Source organism: Carettochelys insculpta, chromosome 1 (genome assembly GCF_033958435.1).
Source record: "Carettochelys insculpta isolate YL-2023 chromosome 1, ASM3395843v1, whole genome shotgun sequence".
NCBI classification, from domain to species: domain Eukaryota; kingdom Metazoa; phylum Chordata; order Testudines; family Carettochelyidae; genus Carettochelys; species Carettochelys insculpta.
In genome coordinates, this window is record NC_134137.1 from 42299882 (window position 1) to 42327794 (window position 27913).

General features: G+C 43.2%; 1 protein-coding gene and 1 long non-coding RNA gene across 3 annotated transcripts in view; one reads left to right on the forward strand and one right to left on the reverse strand.

Moving 5' to 3' along the window:
* NPAT (nuclear protein, coactivator of histone transcription) overlaps positions 1-27913 on the reverse strand; it is a 43453-nt gene that overhangs the window by 12483 nt on the left and 3057 nt on the right. The window contains exons 2-13 of one of the 2 annotated variants that reach the window (XM_074984869.1): positions 23029-23147; positions 16683-16743; positions 14858-14930; positions 14265-14305; positions 12736-12963; positions 12109-12190; positions 7837-7969; positions 6773-6864; positions 6598-6685; positions 4744-4840; positions 3806-3931; positions 599-2281 (exon numbers count right to left, since the gene is read on the reverse strand). In XM_074984869.1, coding sequence (XP_074840970.1) covers positions 599-2281; positions 3806-3931; positions 4744-4840; positions 6598-6685; positions 6773-6864; positions 7837-7969; positions 12109-12190; positions 12736-12963; positions 14265-14305; positions 14858-14930; positions 16683-16743; positions 23029-23147 — 2823 coding nt within the window. Of the gene's footprint in view, positions 1-598; positions 2282-3805; positions 3932-4743; positions 4841-6597; positions 6686-6772; positions 6865-7836; positions 7970-12108; positions 12194-12735; positions 12964-14264; positions 14306-14857; positions 14931-16682; positions 16744-23028; positions 23148-27913 lie in introns of both variants that reach the window. The other variant, XM_074984861.1, reaches the window with a different exon arrangement.
* LOC142008065 (uncharacterized) lies at positions 1382-25742 on the forward strand. The gene is made up of 4 exons (XR_012644069.1): positions 1382-1483; positions 7839-7937; positions 12841-13031; positions 25170-25742. It is a non-coding gene; the product is annotated as an uncharacterized LOC142008065 (long non-coding RNA).

A 27913-nucleotide genomic window follows, 5' to 3' on the forward strand; every position in this document is an offset into this window, starting at 1 on the left:
GTCACAGATTGGTAGCCCTATTAGTCTGTATCTTCCCAAAAAAACAGTCCTGTAGTATTTTAAAAGCTAACAAAATAATGTGCTAGGTGATGAGTTTTTGGGGGATAGACCCACTTCTTCAGGACTACTTTTTTGTTTAATTCAAAATGAATAATTCTCTTATCCCTTCCTTTCTACTGGAGAGGGAGTATAGGAAATAATCTGGGATATTTTGAGAAGAGTTTTCAAAGACCGATAATCTGACATTTGAAAATTGGGCCTAGTGAGATACAACGCCACTGCTTTATGTCAGGATGTTTTAAGGAGAATTTAATCTAGTCTTCTGGCTGTAAAAAGCAAACAATCCTTCCCAGCTTTTCCAGTTCTATAATTATCTGATATTTGCCCTAAAAAGTCAGTCACTTTTTCAAAGCAGCATACACTATAGCAGGCACAAAATAATAAATACACAAATACACTTCAAGTTGTTAAAATTCCTAGTTAGATTGAAGTGGTAGATAAGCTAAGTCTTAGATATCACTTTACTTTTAACACACTTAGGAGGATAAACGAAAAAGTAAATATGTAAATATTCAGTGAGTTCTTTTAAGCACGTTACCTTGTGGAAAGTTTGGAGATACGGTCTGACTCATCGTAAACATGTTTGACCTAGGAGGAGTCTGTAGCTGCTGTGCTGGTGGAGCCTGGCCAGCAAGTGACACAGAATTGCCAGGCAACACAACTACATTAGATGGTGTTACAGCAGTGCCCAATGTGGTTGGATCAGTCACACATGTAGCTATATAAAGGTTATTTGAATTGCCAAAAGCTGTGCTCGTTGCTGGCGTCAACTGTATAAATCCTGCATCCTTGGAGAGATTCGATGCACCAGCGACTGAAAAAACAGTGCATTCTTCATTCTGCATATTAGCTGAACTCACAATGGGGTCTTTAGATCTGAGCACAAGAAGATTCTGCTCTGCAGATGCTGAATCCCCAGCTCTTTCAGTCTCTTCTGAAGTGACACTTTTGGATAACCCCGTAGTTTTAGCTGGAGAAGACAGTATTATAGTTGGCAAATTTTCTCCAGTGATGCTGGAAACTGCATTGTTTAACTCAGTGTCAGATGACATCAATGGGTCATCACTGATAATGATTTTGAGGGACACTATACTGGAAGGATCTACATCCACAGGCTGACTACTGGAAGAATCATCACCAATACTTCTGAACTCACTGCTAGATTCTCCTGTCATGCATGCAGTTTCTAGTGGAGGGGAACGGCATGCTTCAGATACAGCGGGATTACTTTCAGTGGATACTACAGAAATTTCTGTACATCCATCGTCACCCGAAGAGAAAAATATTGTCTCAGCACCCGTTTCTGTAGAAGATGAAGGTTCTTGCATTTCCATTTGTGTTCTCTCAAAGTCTGACGACCCCAAATGGAGACTTACATCTTTTGTAGAAGGCTTATTAAGTGCAAGCTGGTCACCTGGCTGAGGTATGTTGGAAGGATCTACAACTTCAAGCTGCAATTGTGCTCCTGTTGGATCTGCTATATTTACAGATCTTTCAACACAATCCAATAGCATTTTATCAAGGTCTTGACAGTTAGAATGGTGGTTAGAATTTTGCTGTAAAGCAACAGACAACATGGGTGTTTCTTTTGTTACAACCTGATCATTTTCACCTGACTCTCCAGACTGACTACAGCTGGATGCATTACTATTTTTAAGCACCACACTGTGACCAGGGCTCTTCTGAGAGGGACTTGTATTTGTTCTTTCAGATAAAGAAGTATCCGGTGACAAATGATGCTCACTTGTTCCAGGATATGTTCCATTGTCAACAGTTACAGGGTCTTTGTCAAGGGAAGCCAAGGAACTCTGTGGAATTTCAGAACGATCATACTCCAGATGGGGTGTATTTAAACTATTATGATTTAGTGCATTTGTTTCAGTGTCCATAGCTGTTTGATTTTTTGCTACTAATTCAGCTGAGATTTTATTACTGTAAGATTCCACACAGTGTTTGTTTTGGTCAACACCAGAATTCTGTCTTTGGTTAGAGTCAATCAAATCAGGCACAGATTCAAAGGGGATTTGAAGCTCACCAATTTGTTCATCAGTTACTGTTTGAAAGTTATGAGTCTGTATATTGTGTTTACTACTTCCATGAGATTGTTCACAAGTTACGCTTTTCTTAGTGCTATCATCACCACCATTGCTGTTCTTCAAGGTGCATGATGCTACTTCTGAATGATAATCTGTACAGGTTTGTGCCTCTCTGGAATGATCACCTGCAAAATAGCAGTTAGGCCGTTTCAACATTTCTGTAAATTTTATTATTGCAGCAAATTATGCTCTTATTAGGTGTTAACTGTCCATTAGTTGCTGCAAAGACAAATAGTTTCATAACTGATTTACTAAAAGTAATATTTACAGGATAATTCTTGGGCAACAAAAACAATTATGTCCAGTTTGCAGTATTTTTAAACTGACCCAACTTTCTGGGCACTTATTCCCTGCCTTTCTTCCTTACCCATGCAATGTACTTTATCCTCTTTCCCAATTTTAAAATGGATTAGAAATCATATGAAACATGAAAGGTGGGAAATCAGGAGGTCAAATGTTCAATTTGCATAAACATTTCATTTCGTTCCTTGGGTGTAAGTGTCTGTCTCACAGCCAAGCCCCAGGCAAATTTAATTCCTTTTGTTGACTTGTCCTGCACAGCAGCTTGAATGTTATCTGATAGCACTCTGCTGAATGGAAGATGTATAAGATACATTCAGCAGCAGGTGAATGCTACGTTGAGCATGATAACAGGCCATTAAGTATCACTTTCTATCCACACACAGAAGGAATTATACTATGAATTTTTAATTAAATTCTGTTCAGAATTATTACTTATCTGTATCATGAAGTATCCTGAACTTGTGAGCTACAAAGTTGCTTTTAACTAAGTTAAATGTTTTGTTTGAAAAATAAGACAAATTTAGAAGTACAATGATTTCATTCCACCTCTCTCATTTGTGTTGCAAGTATCCCAACTGCCCTGATTTAGATGTTATATCTGGTAACACTACAGGTTTACAAGCTGGAGTTAGAAGAGTGACCTAGGCTTGCTGTGTATCAGGTAGGTAAGTTGACGGCAGATATGCAATTCTAGCTATGCCAATAGCACAGATAGAACTGACTTATCTATAATCAACTTTCCTGGCCACCCTCACAGAGGGAGGCTGATGGGAGAAACTCTCCTATCAACCTCCCTTACTCCTCACGATACTGAGGAGTGCAGGAATCAACTGCCCACCCCAGACAGTTCGATTTCACATGTCCTTGCTAGACACACGATCTCAAACCCCAGAAGATCGACCCTGACCAGATGAATCTTACACATAGTGAAGACCTACCCTAAGTCTCTACATTCCCTAGAGACAGAGACCAAGTGGTATTTCAGGGGACAGCTAGACTAAACCTTAATGAACAGATTGCTGAACCACTGTATTACAGAATGGGGGAAAAGACTTCCAAGGCTAGATATTATACTGCAGTTTCTCCTATGGAACTACGGTGCTCACATAACAAGTGGGAGCTTTTTTGTTTTATATGGGAAGAGAGTTTTGCAAGCACACATTTCAATTTACAATGCAGGAGTGACTGGTGCACCCATATCAACTGCCAGTTTCAACAAGGCTCTGCAGAGGTGCAGAACTGGGAAGAGGGTCATTTATTAAACTATATAGCCATGATTGTGCATGAGTTTTGTAACAGAATAAAACTGATACTGGAACACATTTTATAGATATGAATACACTTACTAGCTTCATGTGTTTCTAAAGATGTTTCAATTGTTTCCAGATTATCTTCATCCACCAAGATTGTACTTTCTACTCCAGTCTGATTGGACATGGCTGGAGGTGCATTTTTATTACTCTTGTTTTTACCTATGTCAAATTAAAGCAATACAAAATTTAAATAGGCATTTCTGTTGCAAAGGTTTAAAAATTTTCTGATTTAAGAGAAAATGAGCACAGTTTAAATAAAAATGTGCACATGTTCAGTATATGAGGGCACAAAGAAGAACTATTCACTGATCCTCACTAGAGATGCATCAATAATCTCTGAGGTTAGAACAAGGAGCAATGGGCTTGAAGTGAAGCAAGGAAGGTTTAGGTTGGACAATAAGAAAAACTTCCTTGAAATAAACTGCCCTTGGAGGTTAAGGAATCTCCACCACTGGAGATTTTTACGAGTTAGACAGACATACACTTGTCAGGGACAGTCTAGATGGTGCTTAGTCCTACCAGGAGTGCAGGGGACTGAACTTGACCTCTCAAGGGTCTTTCCATTCAGTCCTATGATTCTATAATCATTTCCATTTTTACCAAGAGCATTCCTGGAATCGTACTGATCAGACCTAAGAAAAATCTCCATTTGAATACAAAACAAAACAGCAAAAGAAACATTACCTACATCGTCTTGTCAATAGAAAGCTAAAACGAGGACAGATGTGTAACCAGTGACATACTACATACACATAATATTTACTTGAAATATTTGAAAGTGATCCACACAAAATCCAAAGAGCTCTTAAAATAACTAATTAGATTTGGGGGGAGTAACAATAAAAATCCACTTCTCCCAGTTTTCAGAGGTATTCTGCTGAATCAATTTTGCTTTTCAAGTCAAGTTTGGAGTGCATGATCATTCTAGCCCGTCCTTTAAACAGTGCTCAGATGTGTAAACCCTCACCTACCAGGTTCAAAAAGATCAAAGAGTGCCTGAAAAGCTGGGTCTGATTCTGTCTGTTCCAGGATGTCCTGTATTGCTTCTTCTGACATGTGGATTTCACTCTAGGAAAGAAAAAAAAGGCAGGGGGGCAGGGGGAAGGCAATGCCTCAGAGAACTGATTTATATAGTCATTTACTCAGAGATATCTTTGAGTCCGAGATGAAAAGTATCAAATTTGTAATCTGGTATTAAAGTCATTTACATACTAATTAATTTACAATAAAAAAAGACAATAGGAAGCCACGAGAGGTAATCCTGGGGGAACTTTGTCTCAATGTGGGGTGCAGAATTCTTATTTTCCACAGCTTTCTTGGCTCCTCCCTACAGGAGGTCAGGGTGAAAGGGGCTCAGTGAAATCTGTGGGGATCATATGCCCTTTCCCTGCAGTTTGGGCACATCTGCTCAGAGCAGCCCACTGAAGAGTAAAGAGCAAAGTCACTGTGGTGGGGGGAGAAGGGAGAATGGAGACACTAAGACAGTGGGGCTGGCCTGCCTTGCGAACCACTGAATGACACTCACTGGGTATGTCTACACTTGCATTTCTCTTTCGAAAGAGGCACGCAAATTAGGCAAATCAAAAATGCAAACGAGGTATAAATTTGTGCATTCAATATGCAAACAAGGTGTTGAATGTGGAAATTTATACCTCATTTGCATTTTCGATTTGCCTAATTTGCATGCCTCTTTCGAAAGAGGAATTCAAGTGTAGACACACCCACTCTGTCCCCCTCACTCACTGTTGCTGCTTCCCAGATTTGGAGGTGAATGGCTGTTTGAACCAGGTAACGTCCCTGAGGCAGATCAGAAATACTATGTGCTTTTTCCCTTTCTTCTTTATTGTGCCAGAGAGGCACAATGGAGTCAGATTACTGCTCAGGATCTCCTTTATTTACCCATTTAAAATAAAAAATGCACTCTTCCAGCCTCTCCTCAACACAAGAGCAGTGCATCATCAAGCAATCATTATCTATGCATGAGAAAACACAATGCTTACAGCATGCCAACCTATATGGTAGATGGGGGGAGGGAAGGTGGAAGGAGGAAAAACCAGTGGTGAATCAACCCTTCTAGAATTCTGTTTTGTCCCAGTAACAGAAAAGGAACATATCTAATTCAGCTGGTAATGGGGCATAAGGTCGTCGTCATCATCATCATCAACCATGGGCTCAGCATCCATTGGTGTCTGATGCCTCTCTCACTATTTCCTTCCATATTTCCCAGTCCAGTGCAGAGTGAATTAGTTTCTGTAGACTAGCTCTGCACCAATCTACTATACCATATAGCAAAATGTTAGATAAGACTAGATATGTAGGCAGTCTGTATGTTGTTTTTAATTCCTTTCTCTGTTTTGTTCCAACTCAAAATAAAAAGGACAGTTGCAAGGAGACTTGTAAACGTAACTGGTCTGGTCACAGGTTCTCAAAGGGAGGGGTTCATGGAGAATGAAACCCAGTTGAACCTACAGCTGAAAGCTGGTGGCTACACATAAGACAGTGACCCACCTCCTGGCCTAGGAGTCAAATAATTGCAAAATTTCTTCTTGAGACAGTGAAGGGCCAGAGGCAGACTACAGAGGAGGGTGAACTCAGATAAACCAAAAAGGGGCCAGGGCTGCATTTAGGGTTATCACCAGGACGCTTACTCAACTGACAACCTTGTAGCTTTGATAAAATAAATATGAAACCAGCACCAACTTCAAAGCAAGGTATTTATACCAGATTTTAGCAGGATCCCACTGTGTATATGCCATCTAACATAGGGTATCTACACATAGCAGCTGTGCCTTTACCAATTCAAATGTAAAATATTGTGAGTCTACCTGAAGTCCGAAGATTTCATCAATTGAGGACTCGTGTTCTGCAGGACCACTGTCTGCCTGTTTCGGAGTCTGAGCAACACTGCCTTCACTGCAACACAGTTAAAACCAGTTAGTATAGAATTCAGAAGTAATAGAGATACACAAAATCAGGATATTTCATACATAAGTATATTACCTGCCCAAAAATTTGTTAATGTTTTCTGCAAGCTTCTCCTGAAGAGATTTGTTGCTCAATATTTTCTCTCTGGCGTTTTCAATGACCAATTGCTACAAAACAGTTTTAAAGAGGTCAAAATTATTTTTATAATTGAAAAGAAACGTAAGTCAGATTTATGCTCAGGACACTAAGTTTCAATATAGAGAAAAGACTTATAATAATGAGCAAGTTGATCACAACCACTACTGTACCAGATATCTTAGTGAGAAGGATCCTAGCAGCCCACACTCTCCCATGCTTAACTCCCTCCTCTAGAGACAACAGCATCAGAGTAACCACTGGAGTTTCTCTACAGAGACATCTGTTCTGTTTTTCATGGTAGACACCACCTGTTGCCCACACAAACTCACCTTTGAGAAAACGGGTTTACCTCCTTGGCCATCTAACATCATATGCTGCCAGGAGACACCCAGATATATGCCTACATCACAAGTGTAGCATTTACCACATCCAGGTGTGAATGACTAACCACTAATTGACAAAGATCTGTCCCAGACATTGTCCCGTCTCGCCCAGAAAGGAAGGATTTAAGATAGATTGATGACTGAAACCTTAGTGTCAGAGTGGGAACCTACTTTAATTTTTATGGTGGCTACTGCTATAATTAATTTAAGAGAAAGCTGTTTGGGGTCAGAACCAAAACTCTGATTGTAGTTCCTATTTTTAACCTTATATCAAATTCTGTCATTTATGGAAGATACTTACTTTTACGAGATCCAGTCAAACAGAAGAACTAAACATTCCTTTAATATGTTGCTTAAAGGCAGAAGATTCAGTGCTTTGGACCTCAAATGTAAGATTGATGATATTTAAATCCTAGATGACTAAAGTAATTTAACTTGGGTCAACATGCACTTACCTACCTAGTCAGTATTGGATTCTTTGAAAGTATGGCAATATTCTTTGAAAGAATATTAGTTCTGCTACAGAAAAACTAGCACTTTTTAAGTTGGAAGAACAAGGACAGAGTACTCCTAGAAATCCTTAAAATGAAACTGAGGTGTTTTATTTTTTATACTCACAGGAAAATTGCCATCTATGAGTTCTTGGAGGGGTTCACTTTCTTCTTCCATCACCACCACACTGGAGTCCTGAAAACTTCTACTTCCTGAATGAGGTCCAGGTGATGCAATACTTTTCTTCTTCTGAGATTCACTGAAACATTTTTGGAAGTTTATGCCATATAATATAAAAATGCATTCACTGCACACAACCATGCAAAAATGTCCTGTCCACAAGAGGTTACTGACTCATGCTTTAAAAAAATTCTTCCAGCAGAAAATTTTAACTAATGAAAACTGAATTGCATATTTGTAATGACAAAACAAAATTTTAATCATGTTATCTTTGTGTAGTCAACTTTCTGTCTTATGTTAAACAAGATACCATATAATTAATCTAGCATGTCAGGTCAATTATCAATCAAGCACATAAATAAATGAGGCGAATGAGCAGCATAAAGACAAATTAACTTTAGTATCCACAAATACAAGGTAGTGCATGTTGGAGGAGAAAAAAATTCAACTTCTTTGTACACTTTAAAGTTTTAAATTAACTGTATCATTTCAAAAAAGGGACCTGGGCATCACTGTTGACAGCTCAATGAGCTTCTCTGGTAAAAACAGCAAACAAGATGTTAGGTTACATAAGGAATTAGACAAGAGAGTTCTACAGAGTACATTCTAATATCTGTATTTAAACCAATGCTGCAACCACACCTGGGAACACTGTGTGCGCTGCTTTGATCACCACCCCTTCTCTCAAATGATAATATAGAACTACAATGGGTTCAGAGAAGAGTGACGAGGATAATCAAGATTCTAGAAAAAAATCTCATACAAATAGAGACAGAGAATCCTGGGATTCTTTATCTCAGGCTATGTCTGCTTTAAAATATAAATTCTATTTTATTAAATTTGATTTCATAATGCTAGGTTTTATAAATTTGATTTTGATTATCTCCACCTCCCCACAAAGTCAAGTTAGTGCTGCCTCAATGAACTGCCAAACATCAGCTGTTGCAGCAGTGCATTGTGGGAACCTATCCCACAGTTCCTCAGCCACATAGCATTCTGGGTTTTTTTGCTGGTGCAGTATGGGAAAAAAGTGCCCCACAAGTGGTTGTGGGTATGTGATGTCATCTTTGCACATTGTACTGCCCTCACTCCCCCCCGAAGAGAGCAAATGGCCATTTTTTTGGAAGGAAAGAAAGAAAAGTAGGGAATCCCAGACAAAAGAAACCCAAACAGGTTGGGTTCAGAAGGTGAGAGAACCACGTAAACTGGTTGCTCAGCTGCTTTCCCCTATAGAAAGAACACCTTTAGACATGACTTTTTGCCTAATCAGTCAACTTGCATGGCAGGCAGGGACCTGTCATACCAACATACCAGAATGACTCTGTGTCCTAGGATCATCCAGGTGACTGTGCAATCTCAGCTGGTCCCCAGCCACTTCCTCCCCCCACACCTTCAAACCAGAAACACTCTCCCTGAAAACATTACAGGAACAGATTATTGCTTGTGATATCCAGCACCCCCTGTTGAAAACAGACAGACAAAGGAATTTTCACACCATTTTTCCAAAGCCTGCCTCTGACTCAGGCTGCTTGCTGGAGTGCAACACAGTGATGAGAGACACCATCGACTACAGTATTTCTAGGCCAATCTGCCTGAAGTACAGTAGGATAATAGCAAAGTTGAGGAAAGAGTAGGATAGTAAAGTTGAAGAAAGTGCAAACCGTAACAACTAAAGCTAACCCCCTCAGGCAGGGGAAAAGCCTGCTGCAGCTTCCCATGCTCATGAATGGAAAGCAAAGAGTTTGTGGTGCACTGAGAAAGGATTTTGGGCTTCCCACTTCACTACACAGACTTGTCCAACATGGGGCATGGAACTTGTCAGAAGTTATTTGGGAAATCTGTGCCCAGGGATCACCCAGGTGACCATGCGATCTCAACTGGCCCCCGCCACTTCTCCCCAACCTGGTACTACCCCTGCCTGGGCAGAATGGTATGACTTCTATGTAATACGCCAAATAGCATGCCAGGCTGGGGACTGTCATACCGCCCTGAGATCACCCAGTGACCATGACTGTGCCATCTCAACTGGCCTCCCAGCCACTTTCCTCCCCTTGTGAGCACCCGTGCCTGGGCATAAAGGTACAACTTCTACCAGAAACATCCCCTCTGAAAATAGCACAGGAACACATTACAACCGGCCCCCGCGCATTCAATAAGGGATGTCATGAGGGAAACTGGTTAAAGAGCCAGTTGACAGGGTCCCTTCAGAGGTGCCAGCCCCAAATGACAATGACTGCACATCCCCCGTACCCCACATTCTATGAGGGCTGTGCTAGGGGTGGTGGTTGAAGGGCCAGTTGAGACACTCCCCCTTTGGCAATAAACATCCCTTGAAACTTTTGCTGGGGGTGGGGAGACTTCCCCCTTCAGCAACAGGCAGCCCCTAAAATCTTTGCTGGGAGGTAAAGGAGGGGCAGGAGACAACTCCCAACACCAGCCTGCCCCTGAAAACCTTTCCCGCCTTTGGAGCCTTAACTGAGTGCAAGCCAGGAAATGGTTCTGTCCTGCAGCATGGTCTGTACTGCTCTGAAGGCATGTGATTTTATTGGGCCGGGGGCCAGCCACATGATGTAGTTGGGCAGTAGATAGACACTGACTTCATGGCACCTGTGGGGGAGGTGGGGACTGGCCCTATACAAATGTGAACTGCAGAAAAGAAATTTCTCAACCTCTCATACAAGCATGACCCCACATCCAAGCCGCCACATGGTGTGGTGAGGTGGGGAGCTGGCACCAATGCAGAAAAAAAAATCTCAAACTCTCCTGTTATAGTCTGTGCAGAGAAGACGCCACCACCCCCTGCTGGGGCTATTTTGTTCCATGGGTAGATGCGAACATGGTGATGATAAAGAAATGAATTCAAAATGAGCCCAGGCGCCCACTTCAATTTCCCAGGTTCTTTTAGTGCCGAATTCAAATTCATAGGCTTCCTGTTACTGACTTCCTGCGCACCTGGAGAGCAGCTGAGATGGAAGCAGCCAGAGCAGACAACTGTGGGGCATTGTGGAATACATACAGGACACCTCTGGATGCTAACAAAGTTGATTTAAAGAAATGCCGTTTCCACATTAGCATTAATTTGACCTTTTTAAATTAAACTTAGCGCTACGCCAACTTGCTTTGTGGGTGTAATATCAAATTTAGCACTCCCTAAAAATCCACCTAATAGTATTCACAGTGAAGACAGTGACATTGTAAAAATCGAGCTAACAGCTAGTGTAGACATAGCCTCAGAAACGAAACATGAGGAACACAGAAAAATACTGAATTACGCAGAAAAGGAAAACTGAGAATTCTGTTCCCCCATCTCAAATCACAAGTACAAGAGGCCATTTCAATCAAATTAAAAGAGTGGGAAATACAAAACCAATAAAAGGAAACACTTCCACATATTTAACTAAACTGTGGAACTCATTCCCACAGGAATCTAAGGCCAAAAGCTTTTCCAAGTTAAAAAAATGGATTGGATATTAATATGGCCATCCATTTATCCTAATTAATGCTAACATATATTGAAAAGTATATTAAACCTCAACCTTGCAAGATATAAGCTTACTTTTCTCATTTCTAAGATCAGAATGAGATCTATGTGGTGGGAAGGAAGGCAAATTTCACTTCCTCTATCCACTGCAAGCTTGCTATACCTACATATGAATCATCTAGCACTGATTAGTGTTATAATAATATATGGAGATACACCTCTCTCACTGAACTGGAAGAGACCTTCAGAGGTCATTGAGTCCACTCACCTGCCCTCAGACCAGGACCTATAACCATCCCTGACAGATTTATTTTTTTAAACTCTATTTGCCCCAGATACTTAAGAGGCCCCCTCAATGACTGAACTCACAACCCTGGGTTTAGCAGGACCACGCACAAGCCACTGAGCTATCCTTCCCCCCACCCATTAGGGTATGTCTACACAGAAAAGTTATTTTGAAATAATGGCCACTATTTTGAAATAACTTCGTGAGCATCTACACAATGCAACCACTATTTTGAAATAATTTTGAACGAGCAGATGCCTTATTTTGAAATTGGTAAATCTCCTGGAATAGCTTATTTCAAACACACGCAGCTGTGTAGACATAGCCTTAGAGACAAGACCACATGGAGCCTGGATCTGATCCAGTATTACATTTTGTTTCAAAGACCCTCATGTTCAAGACAAGGATGTTGTACAAATTCTAAACAATTTATTATAAAAGAAGCATTCACCTTTTTCGTCTTCCTGGAGATAGCAAGCTTGAATAAAATTTTCGTTCTTGAGGTCCAGGAACTAGAATATGTATAGCATCTTCTGCTTTAAATAAAAGAATATGGGTGACACCAACCAACCTAAGGAAGCTTCTTAAAGTGCTACAGGAATCTGGGATTACATATTAATACCCTTATCAACACGTGGTCTCCAAACCCTACCCCTCCTGTGAATATATTACACGTATCGCCGTACAAAGCATAGTATTCTATTTACAAAATCCTCAAAAAAAAATAATCCAGATATGATTCCCATTGCTAATCTTCTTTTCTGGGAATGTTAGATACATGAAGAAGGAACTGAATACAAACTATTTTATGCCTCTGTGAGCCAGCAACACACATGGGGCCGTAGGTAGTATGCAAATTTAAAAACAAAACAAAAACAAAACAACGTCTTCCCTCCTTTGTGCACATCCTCTTTTGTGTAATGTTTGACTTGGTCCGGACACAGTAAGAATCTGCAAAGTAAGAATTTCTCAGAGAAAGCTACTTTCTTTGAGAAAGATGAACATTACACATTATAAAATAATTCAAATCCCTATAGATATATTGAATAAAAAATAACCAGCCACAAATTTAACTTACTGGTGACGTTATTTTCCTGTGGTTGTGACTGGTGTGCAAACAAAGTATTCAATCTTGTCTGTGACACATTTTGATTTACTATTGGTCTCTGAATAATCTGCGTAGTCGCCATACAAGAGGAATTAAGTTGTCCGGACTGGTGAGCTACAGACAACAATCCTGAGGCTGGAGCCGCTGACTGAAGCATTCTCTGCCTTTTCATATCTGCAATTCCACTTCTTGTACGTGCTGAGGAAAGTGAAGGTTTACAGTGAGCTCCATTACTGGATATTGTCAAGAGGCAGTTCATTTTCCAGGTAACATCACTGCTTGAAGATGTAACTGTGGGAACCCCAAAAGACCCAACTACTCTTTTCACACATGAATGCAGCAGGAAGACAAGAAATGGGGCTTGATAGTACACAGTACCTTCTGCAACAGACTGTCTGTACACAGTTATTCTATGGCTTTAACTATGGCAGTTTGAAATCAGTATAGTAAAAGCAGTACAGTTAACTAATGCAGGCACAGTTAAGCTAATATAAAAGGTGTTTATATCAGTGTAATTTATTCTTTTAAGTTTCTAGGCATCTTTATTGCAGCACAACTGCACAGAGGCAGCACTAATTTGACTGTACTAGTAACCCCCTCATCCCAAATCTCTAACATAAATAGTGAAACTGGTACATACACTGTATGTAAACCAAGCCTGATAAACTTAAGCTATAGGACAGGGTGCACAAAGTATGGGGAGGCCTCGCTGCAGGAGCGTGAAATTTTATAAGGGGAGCAATAGCACCATCGACAGTTAGGTCTCAGGCTCCATCTCATAAAAATGTTGGAATATGTTACCATTTCTATGTGTACTCACACTTATATACAGATTAATAAAGTTTTTACATTCTACATACCTATTTTCTTACACACACTGAAAGGGTGGTTTTTTCATATGAACATAGTCAAAATTTTCATTGGTTTGAATTATATTAGACGGGGGGGCACGGCTAATTGCAGGGACGAAAAGTGGGACCTGATGCAAAAAGTTTGCTCACCCTTGCTATAGGATATTCTCAGCACAATAAACCTCATAACTGTGTCCAACATAAGCAATGGGATTGAGAGATTCATGAGCAAACTACACCTGCATTTAAAATTTACTTTTCTCACAAATGTTTCTGAGTAAAGACTTTAAGACATGGAATTTATTCTCGTTAGTGTGAAAACAAAATAACTTTCCCTTTCTTGCTTCTCTAGTCAGTATTGCCACGATCACTACTAGTATACAGCAATTCCTTTTTCCACCCTTCTAAACAAGTTATCTGCTTCTATTGTTTTACCACTTTCTAGTGAGACTAGATTGCAACTGGATTGGTCATGTTTTCAGTTACTTTTGACCCATTCATTAAATAAGCTTAAGAGAGTAGAAAATAAAGATCTAGTTGTAAGGAATGAGTACAAAAACTACCAAACCACAAGGCAGGCCTCAATCAAAACCAGCTCTGAACTTGAACCCCATTTATTACGTACATATGGTTCGGTTAGATACCTACTCCTTTGATTAGCAGAAAATCCTGCAGAATTCTGCATACTCCTACAATATAAAATAAAGCAATCAAAATACATGCAAAATACATTAGGGACACCCTAAATATAAGAAGGGTCATTCTATAGTTATGCATTTACTAGTTTATGTGCTAGTCATGTACTGGTATGGCAATGTTTCTGGATGCAGCACGGATTTGTTGAAATAATTAACGTAACTAAATTCTTTAAGTGGCATTGACTATCAAATTAGGCTGAATTTTGGACCTGATAACCACAGCAACTACAGTACAATGTTATGTGGCCATATCTATACAGGCCAAGGAAAGCACACTAGCACCTACCTATCTGGTTTCTCTGGCTAGCATAGATTGAGCGACCAGTTCTGAGATTCCCACCCAAACACTCAGTGTAAAATGCAGATTCTTCCCTCCCACAAGTTCACAGAGAAAAATAAACATAAAAAATATCCCAATTATCCTTAATCAGTGTGTGTAGACAGCCTGGTCATAAAATGTAAAAATGAAGTCAAAGAAAGCTAGGAGGTAGTAATTTACTTTAAAGAAAATATTCCGTTCCCGATTTCAATATTACAAACTACCTGATCTGAGAAAGAGTGTAGTCTAACTTCTTCCACAAAGATGACATAATGGCTGGAACTTCATTTGTAGTTTCTTTTAAAAAAAAACATGAACACATTCATCATGTTGCCCATTCTTCAGAGCTAGAACAGTAGCTTGAAAGACGATGTATTGGAAAACTAGTGTAATACAATCAAGAGGTAAATACTAGGGTAATTTTTTAAGAAGTGCCTAAGCGACTCATTGTCAAAAGTGAATTAGGCATTGCAAGTCTCTACGATTTAGGTTCAAGTGCTTCTGTCACTTCTAATTAAATTTATGCCCTTAAGTTGCTCATATATGTTTGAAAAATGTGTATTTATAGCCTTTTGCTGCAATCACTAAGGCTATGGCCACACGAGCCCCTCCTTTCAGAGGGGCTATGGTAATGTGGCACTTCAGGAGATGCTAATGAGGCACTGCCATGAATATGCAGCGCCTCATTAGCAAAATGGTGGCTGTGTGTGCTTTGAAACTGCTGGTTTTGAAATGCACGCCACCCAATGGGAAGAATAGGCTTTCGAAATCAGGGATCATTCCGAAAGACTCCCTCCCCCCTCACCCGCCGGCCCAGCTACACAGGCGGCATGCATGTCGAAGCCGGCAGTTTTGAAGCACACATGGTCGTCATTATGATAATATGTTCATTAGCATATCCCGAAGTGCCACATTACCATAGCCCCTCTGAAAGGGAGGGCTAGTGTGGCCACAGCTTAATTGTTTTGAGAAATCACTGATGGAAGTTAAGAATAGATTTGGGGAGCACACAATCTTTAAAAAACAAATGCAAATAAGGAAGAATCTCCAAGCAGGTCAGATTACATCAAAGACTAAAATAACAAACGAGACTCTCATGTGTAGTAGGTCCAAGTTGGAAGTCTTGAGTCCTTGGAGTTTCAAGTAACTTTAAATGAGAGCTGTGGGTACTAAACAGCTCTCAACATCAAGTGCATACATAATATCTTTTTAAATTCCATACTACGTTATATACCTTCCTCACGCCCACTTTATTAGCTGAAGTTTAATGCCAGAGATCACATCACCTTTCACAGACTTAGATGAACCTCTTTATAATGTTCTTTAAGATGACAAGTAAATGTTATTTTGCAGCAATCAAATTTGTGCCTTATAGCTATTTTTTTTAATTAAACATAAATAAGTGAGGAAAACATTACAAATATATTCAAGACACAGCATTTCTTCAGAGATCTACAGTCATACATTTAACTACACTGTACTCCACTCAAATCTCACAAACCACCAAAGTCTAGTCACTTGCACAGACCTCAGTGATGAGCCAAACCAGATGGAAAAAGAAACCTTCATGAGTTCCTTTCTTTAAAAACAAAACAGAACAGTTGCACTTTACTCTTTTCTACCCATACAAAATGTTAATAATTAATTTTGAATGTTTTAAAAGATGGCTTAAATTAAGACAGGGAAGTCAAATTTCATACACACAGCAAGTATATACTGTGTATAACCCTACAGTACAACTCTACAGTCATGAGCCTATGTTTACTGTATGCCTAATGAACACTTCTATGAAGAGTTATATTAAAGATTCTGTTCAAAGTTACAGTGAGAAAGCATACACACTACTATTAACTACAGTAAGAGATATCTTGTTATACAAATTCTGATCAAATTAACAATTGTTTGTGTTGTCGCAGAACCTTAAGTTCCCAACATTGAGTGGGGATTGTGCTAGATCCAGAAAAAAATACTGTCTCTAAAGAGTTTACAATCTAAATATATAAATGAAGTAAAGTGCTGTACAGCAGATGTTTGACCCTCAATGCTTACCTTTTGTTTTCATGGCTACATATTCATTGAGAATAGTTGTCAAATTTTTTCCAAACAAAGACTGAAAGACAAAAATCAATGTTAAAGAATCTTCAGCACAGAAACTGTGAAAAAGCCTAAATCCTAGAAACTCAGTTATTGTAAAAGTCTCAGAAGCGTAGCCATGTTAATCTGTAACTTCATGAGTAACAAGCCGTACTGTGGCACCTTACAGACGAACAAATTTATTAGGTCATGAGTTTTCATGGGTAAAACACATTGTAGTTCTTTAGGAGCCTGTAGACCTGGACACGAATAGATGTGGATTACCCTGCTTATGCTGCTCTCTCAAGGATGCCAAAAGAACATTCAGGAGACAAAATGCATTTCTCAACCATAACAGATATTTTCAAAAGTGTACAGCCTACTGCAAAGAAGCCATTCCAGCCATCAATTTGCTCTTGTTATTCTGAGACAATAGAGTTAAAGGGAAGAGAAAGCTAGGCAGTGTCATTTTGGTTCTTAGAAAATAACTGCAATGTGCTAGCAAGCAAAGGCCATCATCCTGAGGCGGTACAACATGTTGCTAAGAGGACAGACATTTCAGCATAGTGGCTTCTAAAAGGGAGAGGCTTTAATAATTTTACAGCAAACAATCTGTACCATTATATGATGATTTTAGATGACACAGGGATTTTCAAATTACAACTGTCCTTAGTTTCAGCATCATGTCTTGCTTGATATTGGTTATCACCAGACCCCTCTGATACTTATTAAAAGCGCCCTTGAATTCTAAAGCATGTGAATTCTAATGATATTTTGGTCTGATGGAATTTCCTAACATCACTTGCGTTTAGAAACAGAAAAAAATATCGCCAAGTAAAATAATCTATGCATTTTCCATCCTGAAAATTATAAAATAAAAGAATATTTCATTATAATTTACTTGATTAGCTCAAATACTTTTTGTTCCCTTTAATTTAGCTAATTCTTACTGGCCACAGCTGATTCCAGACCTGAAATTCAGACAGCCCAGTAGGCTACTAGCAACATGACCAATTAGCAGCTTCTAACAAGTAAAAGTTTTAAGCCCTTTTTTGAGTTGGTGAGTCAGAAACATGGATCTCACAAGGAAAAGATTTCCACCGACCTAGCATATTGCAGGCCAGGACTCAAGATTCATAGTTATCAAATGGTGTACAGGTTGAACCTTTCTAGTCCAGTGTCAAGGTCACTACTGCCTAGCAGCATTACCAACACTTCCATTACTTACTGGGCTCTTGGAAGACATTTAGGAGTAAATTACAGCTAAATAACAGCACTGAACACTGAGAGCCAGGACTGGTAGCTGTAAAAAAAGCTATCAAACCACAGAAAACTTGGCTGCAGCCATGGTAAGTGCTCTTCCACCTAACTAAAATTATGCTGGATTACGGATGTTGTTGGATGAGTGTCGGGCAAGAGAGGTTCAACCTGTATTAGAAAAATAGAATGCAAGTTGTATGTAGGTGCTAATGTGAATATCAAAGTTACACATACAACAATAAAAGCCATGCAATTCGGAATGCTAGCCAAAACCTGATTTCGAGTGCATAAGAAAGAACAGCCATGGAAGTAAGAGAGTTAAAATCTAATTATAGTTATCTGCACAGTTAATAAATAATGAGCCACAAACTTTTAGACAAATTACACATCAGCTGGAATAGACAAAGGTAGTAAGTGAGGAAACCACTATAGCTGTCAAATTGGAAAAGACTCAGTGAATTAACGTGACTGCTAGTTTTGCTGGTAAGTATACACAAATTTGAGATTTTTACATGAAACTGATTCATCTAACTCAAGTTACTATCTGTGTGAAACAGACTTTAATTAAGTGCTACATCTATGCCATACAAATATTGTCTTACTCATAATGCATATACTTTAACTGTAACAACCCTGTAAATCAATGTAGCTGCTTGCAATACTTTACCAAAAGTAACCCACTTGCTCTCACCTACAAAGCTGACCGAATTAAACCTTCTCACTATCATCTGCATAAAGGGGTCCTTGGTATACATCTTCCCCTTATCCATTGTTTTGTGCACCCATGGCTCACCAACAGGGGAACATGTTCTGATTCCCATGCAGTCCAATCCACATACCAGTCATTTGCAACTTTCTTGTACTGTACTTGCTACCCCATTCGCATCACTTTTCTGTGGGTATTTATAGCGCATCAGTGGCCAATGCCCACAAACCTACCCAGTGCCTCCTGTCCGCCAGTGGCTCATACCAGCTCCTCTTCCTCCTCCTCAGTGCTTTCTGCCTGCCACAATCAGCTGTTTAGTAGTGCTCACGCGGCAAAGGGGTTGGGGTGGACAGAGAAGCAGAGGTGGCACTGGGTGGGAGTCAAGACGGGATGAAAGAGGCAGAGTGATCATGAGCACTGTACAGTAAACTCTCAAGATACATGCAACTTGACTGCATGTGTCTTGGGTTAACGTGACTGCCATCCCTGACAGGAGTGGGAAACTGCTCCTGTCAGGGGCAGGAGGCATGAGTCAGGCTGCCATCCCTGACAGGAGTGGAAAGTTTTCTGGTCCCTGGAGTCAGGCTGCCACCTGGTTCCCAGCTCTCCGCTACTTGTGGGACCCGAGAAACCATCTCCCAGCTGGTTCCCACCTCCCTGTCACTCTGGGAGCCAGGAAGCTGACCAGTCCTGCTGGCCTGGTCAGTTTCCCAGCTCCTGCAAGCCCAGGGGAACCAGGAACCAGGCTGCCACCCGGTTCCCATCTCTCCTCAACTTGTACAAAAATTTGAGTTATGTGGGGGCTGCACAAATGCAATCCCTGTGTAACTCGACGGTTTACTGTACTGTACCCATCATGAGCAGAAAACATATTCAAAGTATTAAGAATGGATCTGTCTCTGAGAGGCAAGGTCAGAGTAACATTAAAAGTGCATAAGAACATAAGAACATAAGAACATAAGAATGGCCATACTGGGTCAGACCAAAGGTCCATCAAGCCCAGCATCCCATCTGCCGACGGTGGCCAATGCCAGGTGCCCCAGAGAAGGAGAACAGAAGACAAGTGATTTATCTCCTGCCATCCATCTCCTGCCCTTGTTATGAAGGCTAGGGCACCAAACTTTATCCCTGGCTAATAGCCATTTATGGACCTGACCTGCAAAAATTTATCAAGCTCTTTTTTAAACCCTAATAGAGTCCTGGCCTTCACAGCCTCCTCGGGCAAGGAGTTCCACAGGTTGACTGTGCGCTGTGTGAAGAAAAATTTCCTTTTATTAGTTTTGAACCTACTACCCATCAATTTCATTTGGTGTCCCCTAGTTCTTGTATTATGGGAAAAGGTAAATAATTTTTCTATATTCACTTTCTCCACACCATTCATGATTTTATATACCTCTATCATATCGCCCCTCAATCGCCTCTTTTCCAAACTGAAAAGTCCCAGTCTCTCTAGCCTCTCCCCATATGGGACCCTTTCCAAGCCCCTAATCATCTTAGTCGCCCTTTTCTGAACCTTTTCTAATGCCAATATATCTTTTTTGAGGTGAGGAGACCACATCTGCACGCAGTACTCAAGATGTGGGCGTACCATAGTTTTATATAGGGGAAGTATGATATCTTTTGTCTTATTATCGATCCCTTTTTTAATAATTCCTAACATCCTATTTGCCTTACTAACTGCCGCTGCACACTGCGTGGATGTCTTCAGAGAACTATCCACTATAACTCCAAGATCCCTTTCCTGATCTGTCGTAGCTAAATTTGACCCCATCATGTAGTACGTGTAATTTGGGTTATTTTTTCCAACATGCATTACCTTACACTTACCCACATTAAATTTCATTTGCCATTTTGCTGCCCAATCACTCAGTTTGCTGAGATCTTTTTGTAGTTCTTCACAATCCCTTTTGCTTTTGACTGTCCTGAACAACTTGGTGTCATCTGCAAACTTTGCCACATCACTGCTTAGATGCAATTAGATGTTACAAAGCAGTCTGAAAGAGGTAAGCATGCAGCCAATGTTGCTTGTATTCTCAGTTTGCCTGCTTCAATGGCGTACACAATTTTTAAGAGTGCTGATCAAATTTGTGAAAGTGACAAGTGCTACCAAACTGTCATCCATGAAGATAATGAAAGAGAGAGGGGCAGTACCATGGAGAACATGGAATGTTTACTGGCGTCACTGGACCAATGAGCTCCATGAAAAGAAAATGCTCATGAGTTTAAGCTTGATTCAGAAGGCCAAAAGCCTGTATAATTTAAAAGGAAGATGGAGAGAGAGCTCAACGGCAGAAAATCATCATCATCAACCACCACCATGGATTCAGCGTTCATTGGTGTCCAATACTTCCCTCACTCTTTCCTTCCATCCTACCCTGTCCAGTGTGGAGTGGCTTAGTTTCTGTAGACTAGCTCCGCACCAATCTACTCTACCATAACAGCACAAAAGGAGATCTTCAAAGCTAACCATAGGTGGTTCCACAGAGTTTAGAAATACGCCAATCTACATAATTTAAAACTCACATTGGAAATGGCTAGTGCAGATGAAGAAGCAATGGAAATATTTCCTGTGCAGATAAACACAAACGTTTCAGAAGGTGGCTACTCTCCAAAACAATTTTTCAACATCAATGAGTCTTTATGGGAAGAAGATACCAACAGGGATCTATCTTTCTCACGATGAGAACATTGCTCCTGGATTCAAAGCCCCAAAAGACCACTTAACCCTTTTATTTGGTGGGACCGCGGGGAAGAATGCGGAAGGCATTACAAGTTGAAGTCCTTTCTTGTCTATCACAGTGAAAACCTAAGAGAAATGAGGGGGTACATCAAGTCTCATCTCCATGTAATTTATAAGTTGAAAAGGCTTGGATGATATGCAATGTTCTTCTATAAATGTGCCTTCCCTGAATTTACAGCTTACTGTCAGGAAAAAAAAAAAAAAAGTTGGTCAATAAAGACTCGCCTTTTGCTGGATAAAGCAAGTGGCCAAGAACTGGATTATGAAGCCCCTCTCCCCAAATGTAAAGTTCTATTTTTGCCATCCAAAGCCACATCACTGCTGCAACTATGAACCAGAGCGTCATGGACACGTTCATGGGTTATTACTAATACCACTGCGGGACATTCTTCAAGCTGAGTAAGGAAATGCTTCACTAGAAAGCTCACTGTAAAGGAGTTTGGGAAGTCTGACAACATCTTGAATGGCAAAGAAAACATGTCATGGGAGGAGGTGACTTAGCAACATATGAACAACATTTGTTGCAGGGTCTGGCCAGATGCTGTCCACAGCTTCATAGATTTTGATGCCGTTCCTGCTCTTCAGCGAGAAGCTCCCAAGTTGGGGAAAGATATAGGCTTTGAGGAGGTAGTAGAGGATGATATAGTTGTTGGAGTCTCATGCTGAACAACTGACAAAGGAGGAACTGACTGAGCTGGACCAACAATGGATAGCCACAGAAAGCAAAGATAATGAGGACATAGGACAGGAAGCCAGGAGTCTGACAGAAAGGATTCTGTCCCATTTCCTTGGATTGCTAGGTGATATGACAGTAATCATACAGAGCACTGATCCTTTTTGTAAGCTGTTTGCCAAAAGTCCCCAGGGCTATAAAAAATACAATGGCTTGCTACAGGGAGACCTGTTGCTCAAAGATTCATGCAGGAGAGCAGACATGGATAAAATCCCGTAAGACTTCTGTAAACAAAGAGCCAGCCATGGAAAATCCAATCCAAGAAAAACCAGCTGCTAATACTACTTTAGTTAAGCAAAATTGACACTGTACTTACTTTAAAAATGTTTTGTGTTTGGAAGGTGTCAGTTAGGTTCAACATTCAATGTTTTATGTATAAAATTAAAACTGCATAACCTGTAATCGTAAAAATGTAGCCTCTTTAGGTGAAAGAAGAGCAGTGTCACTGTCAAGTAGGGTGACACTCTGAACCCAGACCCCCTGCTATTATGTTATTTTTTAAGGGGCAAAAATTCTCCCGATGTGTCATTTTGGTATCCATTGCCCTTTTCAAGAATGCAATTATGATGTACACCAGGTGACACCCACCTACCCCGTATTGTACTCTTAAATTTGTTATTTCTAGATGTCTACTTTTCAATATTAGCAGCAACCCAGGAAAGGTGGTACAACATACAGTATTTTATGTAATGCAAAGAGAGAGAGATTACCGTTTCAAACTATTCAAACATTTGGAACAGTGCCTGTGCGGTGGATGCAATGACGTTTTCTCACATTTTACAAAGGCAGAAGTTTGTTCAGACTTAAAACAAGTTATTATAGGAGAGGTTTTCAGAGTGTATCACAATGAACTTTATCTTGTGTGCAGTACAGATGAACTCACCAGTAAACAGGCTGGAACAAAACCATCTTCTGTACAGTGCTCAGCATATTCCTTTAAATCCGAGCTTTCCAATATAAATTCACGGCAGGTAGTTAAAAGTTTTTCTTGTTGTAAATACCCTGTAACAGATGAAACAAAAAGTTTTTTAATTGTATAATTGGTTCTCCATGCTACACTTACACAAGTTAAAATTCTGATATAACTATACATATTATTTAAGAAAGGTCATATAACTGCTACGGACTCAAGTGACAAATGCAAAAGAAAAATTATATTTTTTCAAATGGTCTTATAACGATGGAAAAAAAAAAAAAAGATGACACATAACATTGCTGACACTACATAAATCCAAATAAAGGTACTTTCAGACTAACAGTAATTGAGTACTTCCTAAGGAACTATTACTGTTTATACAAAAACAGAGTTGTGCACAGTTCTCTATAGACAAGAAAAACAACAAGAAGTCCTGTGGCACCTTACAGACTAACAGATAATTTGGAGCATAGCTTTTGTGGGCAAAGATGAAGCGGGTCTTTGCCCACGAAAGCTTATGCTCCAAATTATCTGTTAGTTTATAAGGTGCCACAGGACTTCTTGTTGTTTTTGAAGATAGACTAATTCAGATATCCCTCTAATACTACAGACAAGAAAATAATTCTTGGCAGAAAGGGCCGACAATCTGAACAATACATAATATATCCTGTGGATACCCACTTCTGTATCTGTGCAGGACTCTATAGCCACGTCTACACTAGCCAGCTATTTCGAAGTAGCCGTGCCAACTTCGAAATAGCGCCCATCGCATCTACATGTGCCGAGCACCATTCTGAAGTTGAAATCGACGTAAGGCGGCGAGATGTTGAAGTCACTATCCTCATCAGGAGATGGGAATAGCGCACTACTTCAACATTCAATGTCGAAGTAGGGCACGTGTAGACGATCCGCTTCCCACAACATCGAAATAGCAGGGTCCTCCATGGCGGCCATCAGCTGAGGGGTTGAGAGACGCTCTCTCCAGCCCGAGCTCTATGGTCGCCGCGTGCAGCAGCCCCTTAAAGCTTCCCGCCCCCTTATTTCCTGTGCAGGAAGCTGAGAGCTTGTGCAGGCAGCAGCACAGCCACATGCCCAGCCTGCACGTCCCTCAGCAGCCCCAACCCACCACCCTGCACCCCATGGCATCCAGCCAGCCCCCCAAGTGCCCACAGGGCACCCCGGGCTCCCAGCCTGCCAGCCAGCAGGGGAAGAGGCAGCAGGGCCCCTCCTGGACGGAGGCTGAGATCTGGGACCTGCTGGGGCTCTGGGGCAAGGAGGAGGTGCTCCAGGTAACGGGGAGCAAGAGGCGGAACGCGGATGCATTCGCTCGGCTGGCCGAGGGCCTGGCTGCCCAGGGTCACCCTGCCCGCACTCCTGACCACATCAGGAGTAAGGTAAAGGAGCTGCGGCAGGGTTACACCCGGGCCCGGGACACGGCCAGCCGATCTGGGGCTGCCCCCGCCACTTGCCCCTTCTACAGGGAGCGCAGGGAAATCCTGGGCCCCCGGTACACCTCCTCCCCCCCGGCAACCCTTGACACATCAGCCGACGAGCCCCAGCAGGTCCCGGAGACGGAGTCCACCCCGGAGGCCAGCCCTGCACCCCAGGGGCCCCCCCAGGAGCCTACCCCTGGGACACCAGAGGAGGAGGAGGGGGCCTCCAGCGACGGGGGGCTGCTGATAGACCTCCCCTCCCACAGCTCCAGCAGGGCGTCCGCCCGATGGGTGTCCCCCAAACGTGGGAGTGGACCATCAGGTATGTACCCCCCGGTGCACACCCCCGGGGTTAAGGGGTGGGGACAAGAGACATGACCAGGGCCCTCCAAACACCCAGATGACCATGGCTCCGAGGACAGCAGGGGCATGTCCCTCAGAAGAGTCCATCAGCCCCTGCCCCCCAGCAGGACAGCGCCATGCCCCATCCCTGGGGATGCAGGGGAGCGGAACCTAGGGTCCCCCGGGGCGGGCGGGTTTGGACACCCATCAGCAGCAGCATCTCCGGGGGACGGGGATGGGGAACCAGCAGCAGAGGGGTGGGGGGACAAGGGCCATGGGTCAGGGCCCAGACTAATGGCTGTCTCCACTCTTCCTCCCCCCTCTGTTCTGCAGCTGCACCATTGGAGGGCCCGGAGAGCACCGGCGTGGCGTCTGTGGTCCCGGAGAGCCCACCAGGGCCATCCCACCAGGCCAGCCCCTCAGCGGAGCACGGACCAGCCCCAGGACGAGCCCGACAGCGGTGGAGCCATCTGTGGGCGTCCACGGACCCCCAGCTGCTTGCCACCCTCCAGCATCAGCTGGAGGTATCCGAGCGGCGCCTGCAGGTGGAGGAGCGGCGGCTCCATCTCCAGGAGTGAGCGCTGGCTTGGTGCCAGGAGGCTTGGGGGGCCTTCATGCGCACCTTTGATGCCATCGTGCAGCACTTGGACCCCCTGCCGCTCCGCCTGCCATCCCTCCACCATCAGCCGTCCTGGGGCCTGCCACCGAGGGGGACCATGGGCCTCCGGAGTCCGCCCGGTCCTATCTGCCGGTTCTCCCGGCCCCCACGCAGCCTCGAGCAGGCCTCCGGCCGAGATGTGGGTCGCGCCCCCCCCAACACCAGGCACAGGACAATAGGGGTGCATGGCCGAGGACACTGCCCCCCAAGGCCCCTTCCTTTGGACATATTCCCCCCATCTTTGTAAATAGTTTTTGTTCCACCCCTGTTTTGTACCTACCCCCATGTACATAGTTCCCCCCTTCTTCTTCTGTTAATGATTAATACAAGGTTGCACGGTTTTGTTTAAAAAAATTACATTTATTGCACAGAAGTGGGGGGGGGGTGCTCTCAGGTTCTCTGTAGAGTGGGCGTGGGGGCAAGGAGTGTTGTGGAGGATGGGGGGGTGCAGTGGGTGGCTCACCCGCAGATGGCCCTGTCAGCGTTCACCCCGCAGCCTGGTCAAAATGGGCCCGCAGGGCCTCCCGGACCCGGATCCCCTCAGGGTCGACCTGGCGACTGGGGGCAGCAGGTGGCCGGACGTCGGCCCTGCCAGCCTCCACAGCCCAGCCCTGGAAGAAGGCCTCTCCATTGCTCTCCACCAGGTTGTGGAGTGCGCTGCACGCGCCCACAACCTGGGGGATGTTGGTGAGGCCTGCATCCAGGTGGGTGAGGAGACACCTCCACCCTTTGAGGTGGCCGAAAGTGCCCTTGACCACCTGGCACGCATGGTTCAAGCGCCTGTTGAACCGCTCCTGGCTGGCTGTGACGTGGCCCGTGCAAGGGTGCATGAGCCAGGGCCGGAGGGGGTACGTCGTGTCTGCGATGAGGCAGAGGGGCATGGTGGTGTCCCTCACAGGGATCTCCTGCTGGGAGATACAGGTGCCTGCCTCCAGCCAGAGGCACAGGCCCGAATTTCTGAACACCCAGGTGTTGTGGGTGCTGCCAGGCCAGCCAACATAAATGTCCGAGAGGCAGCCCCGGCTGTCCACAAAGGCCTGGAGGACCACCGAATGGTAGCCCTTCCTATTGAGGAAGCGTCCTCCACTGTGCTCTGGGGCATGGATGGGGATATGGGTCCCATGCAGAGCCCCAAAGCAATTTGGGAAGCCCAGGCTGGCAACCCCGCGATGGCAGCATCCGGGTCCCCAAGCCGCACGAGCCAGTGGAGGAGCAGGGCATTGATGGCGCGGACGACCTGCAGGGGAAGGACATGAGAAAGCACCAGTGAGAGGTGTGCAGGGTGTGTCTGGCCCTCCCCCACAGGGCTCCCTCCCACAGGGCTCCCCCCACCCCAGGTCCTCTTACCTCCATGAGGACAGCCCCAACGGTGGTCTTGCCCACACTGAACTGCTGCCCTACGGATCGGTAGCTGTAAGGAGTGGCCAGCTTCCAGACAGCAATGCCAACCCGTTTCTCTACAGTGAGGGCATGTTGCATGGGGGTGTCCTGGTGCTGTAAGGCAGGGGTGAGCCACTGGCAGAGCTCCAGGAATGTCTGCCGGCTAATTCGGAAGTTCCGGAGCCAGCGGTCATTGTCCCACTCGCCGAGCACCAGCCGCTCCCACCAGTCCATGCTTGTGGGGTATCTCCACAGCTGGCGGCATGTGAGGCGGGGGTGGGGCTGGGAGGGCAGCAAGGTCTGGGGCTGCTTCCTCATCCCTCAAGGACGGCTCATCTTCCTGAAATAAAAGATGGTCAGCTGCCTCCTGCATGGCACTGAGCAGGGCAGCCACTGCTCCTCCAGGGGCGGGTGTGTGGGCCTCTGGCTGCTGCTGCTGCTGCTGAGGGTCCATGCTGCTTACATGGGGTGTGCGTGCTTGTGGCTCTGCAGACCGAGTGCTGTGCAGGCTGAGTGTGTCTGGGAGGGGCCCTTTAAGAGAGCAGCTTGCTGTTGCCCCGGAAGTGCTAGTGCACCCTGTGACCCTGTCTGCAGCTGTTCCTGGCACCCTTATTTCGATTTGGGCCACTTTGGTGTGTAGACGCTCCCCTGCAGCGCCTACTTCGATGTAGTGCTGTCCAACGTCGACGTTGAACGTCGACGGAACCAGCCCTGGAGGATGTGTAGACGCTATTTGTCGAAATAGCTTATTTTGATTTCACTATATCGAAATAAGCTATTTCGATGTAGCATCCCAGTGTAGACGTAGCTTATGTCAGCCAAAAATAGAAATTTCAAATTAAATGGAATGCTACATTTTATAAAATGCATTACTTAACAAAAATCAAGACTCTATGTGCATATATAATAGCTCCAAAACAGAAAAAAACATGAGCAACATTAAAAGGTGTTCGGATTTCTTCTAAAAGATTAACATTACTGGCAGATGGCATAATTAGAAAAGTAGTATTTCCATGTTGTAAAGTTCATAATGAGTAGA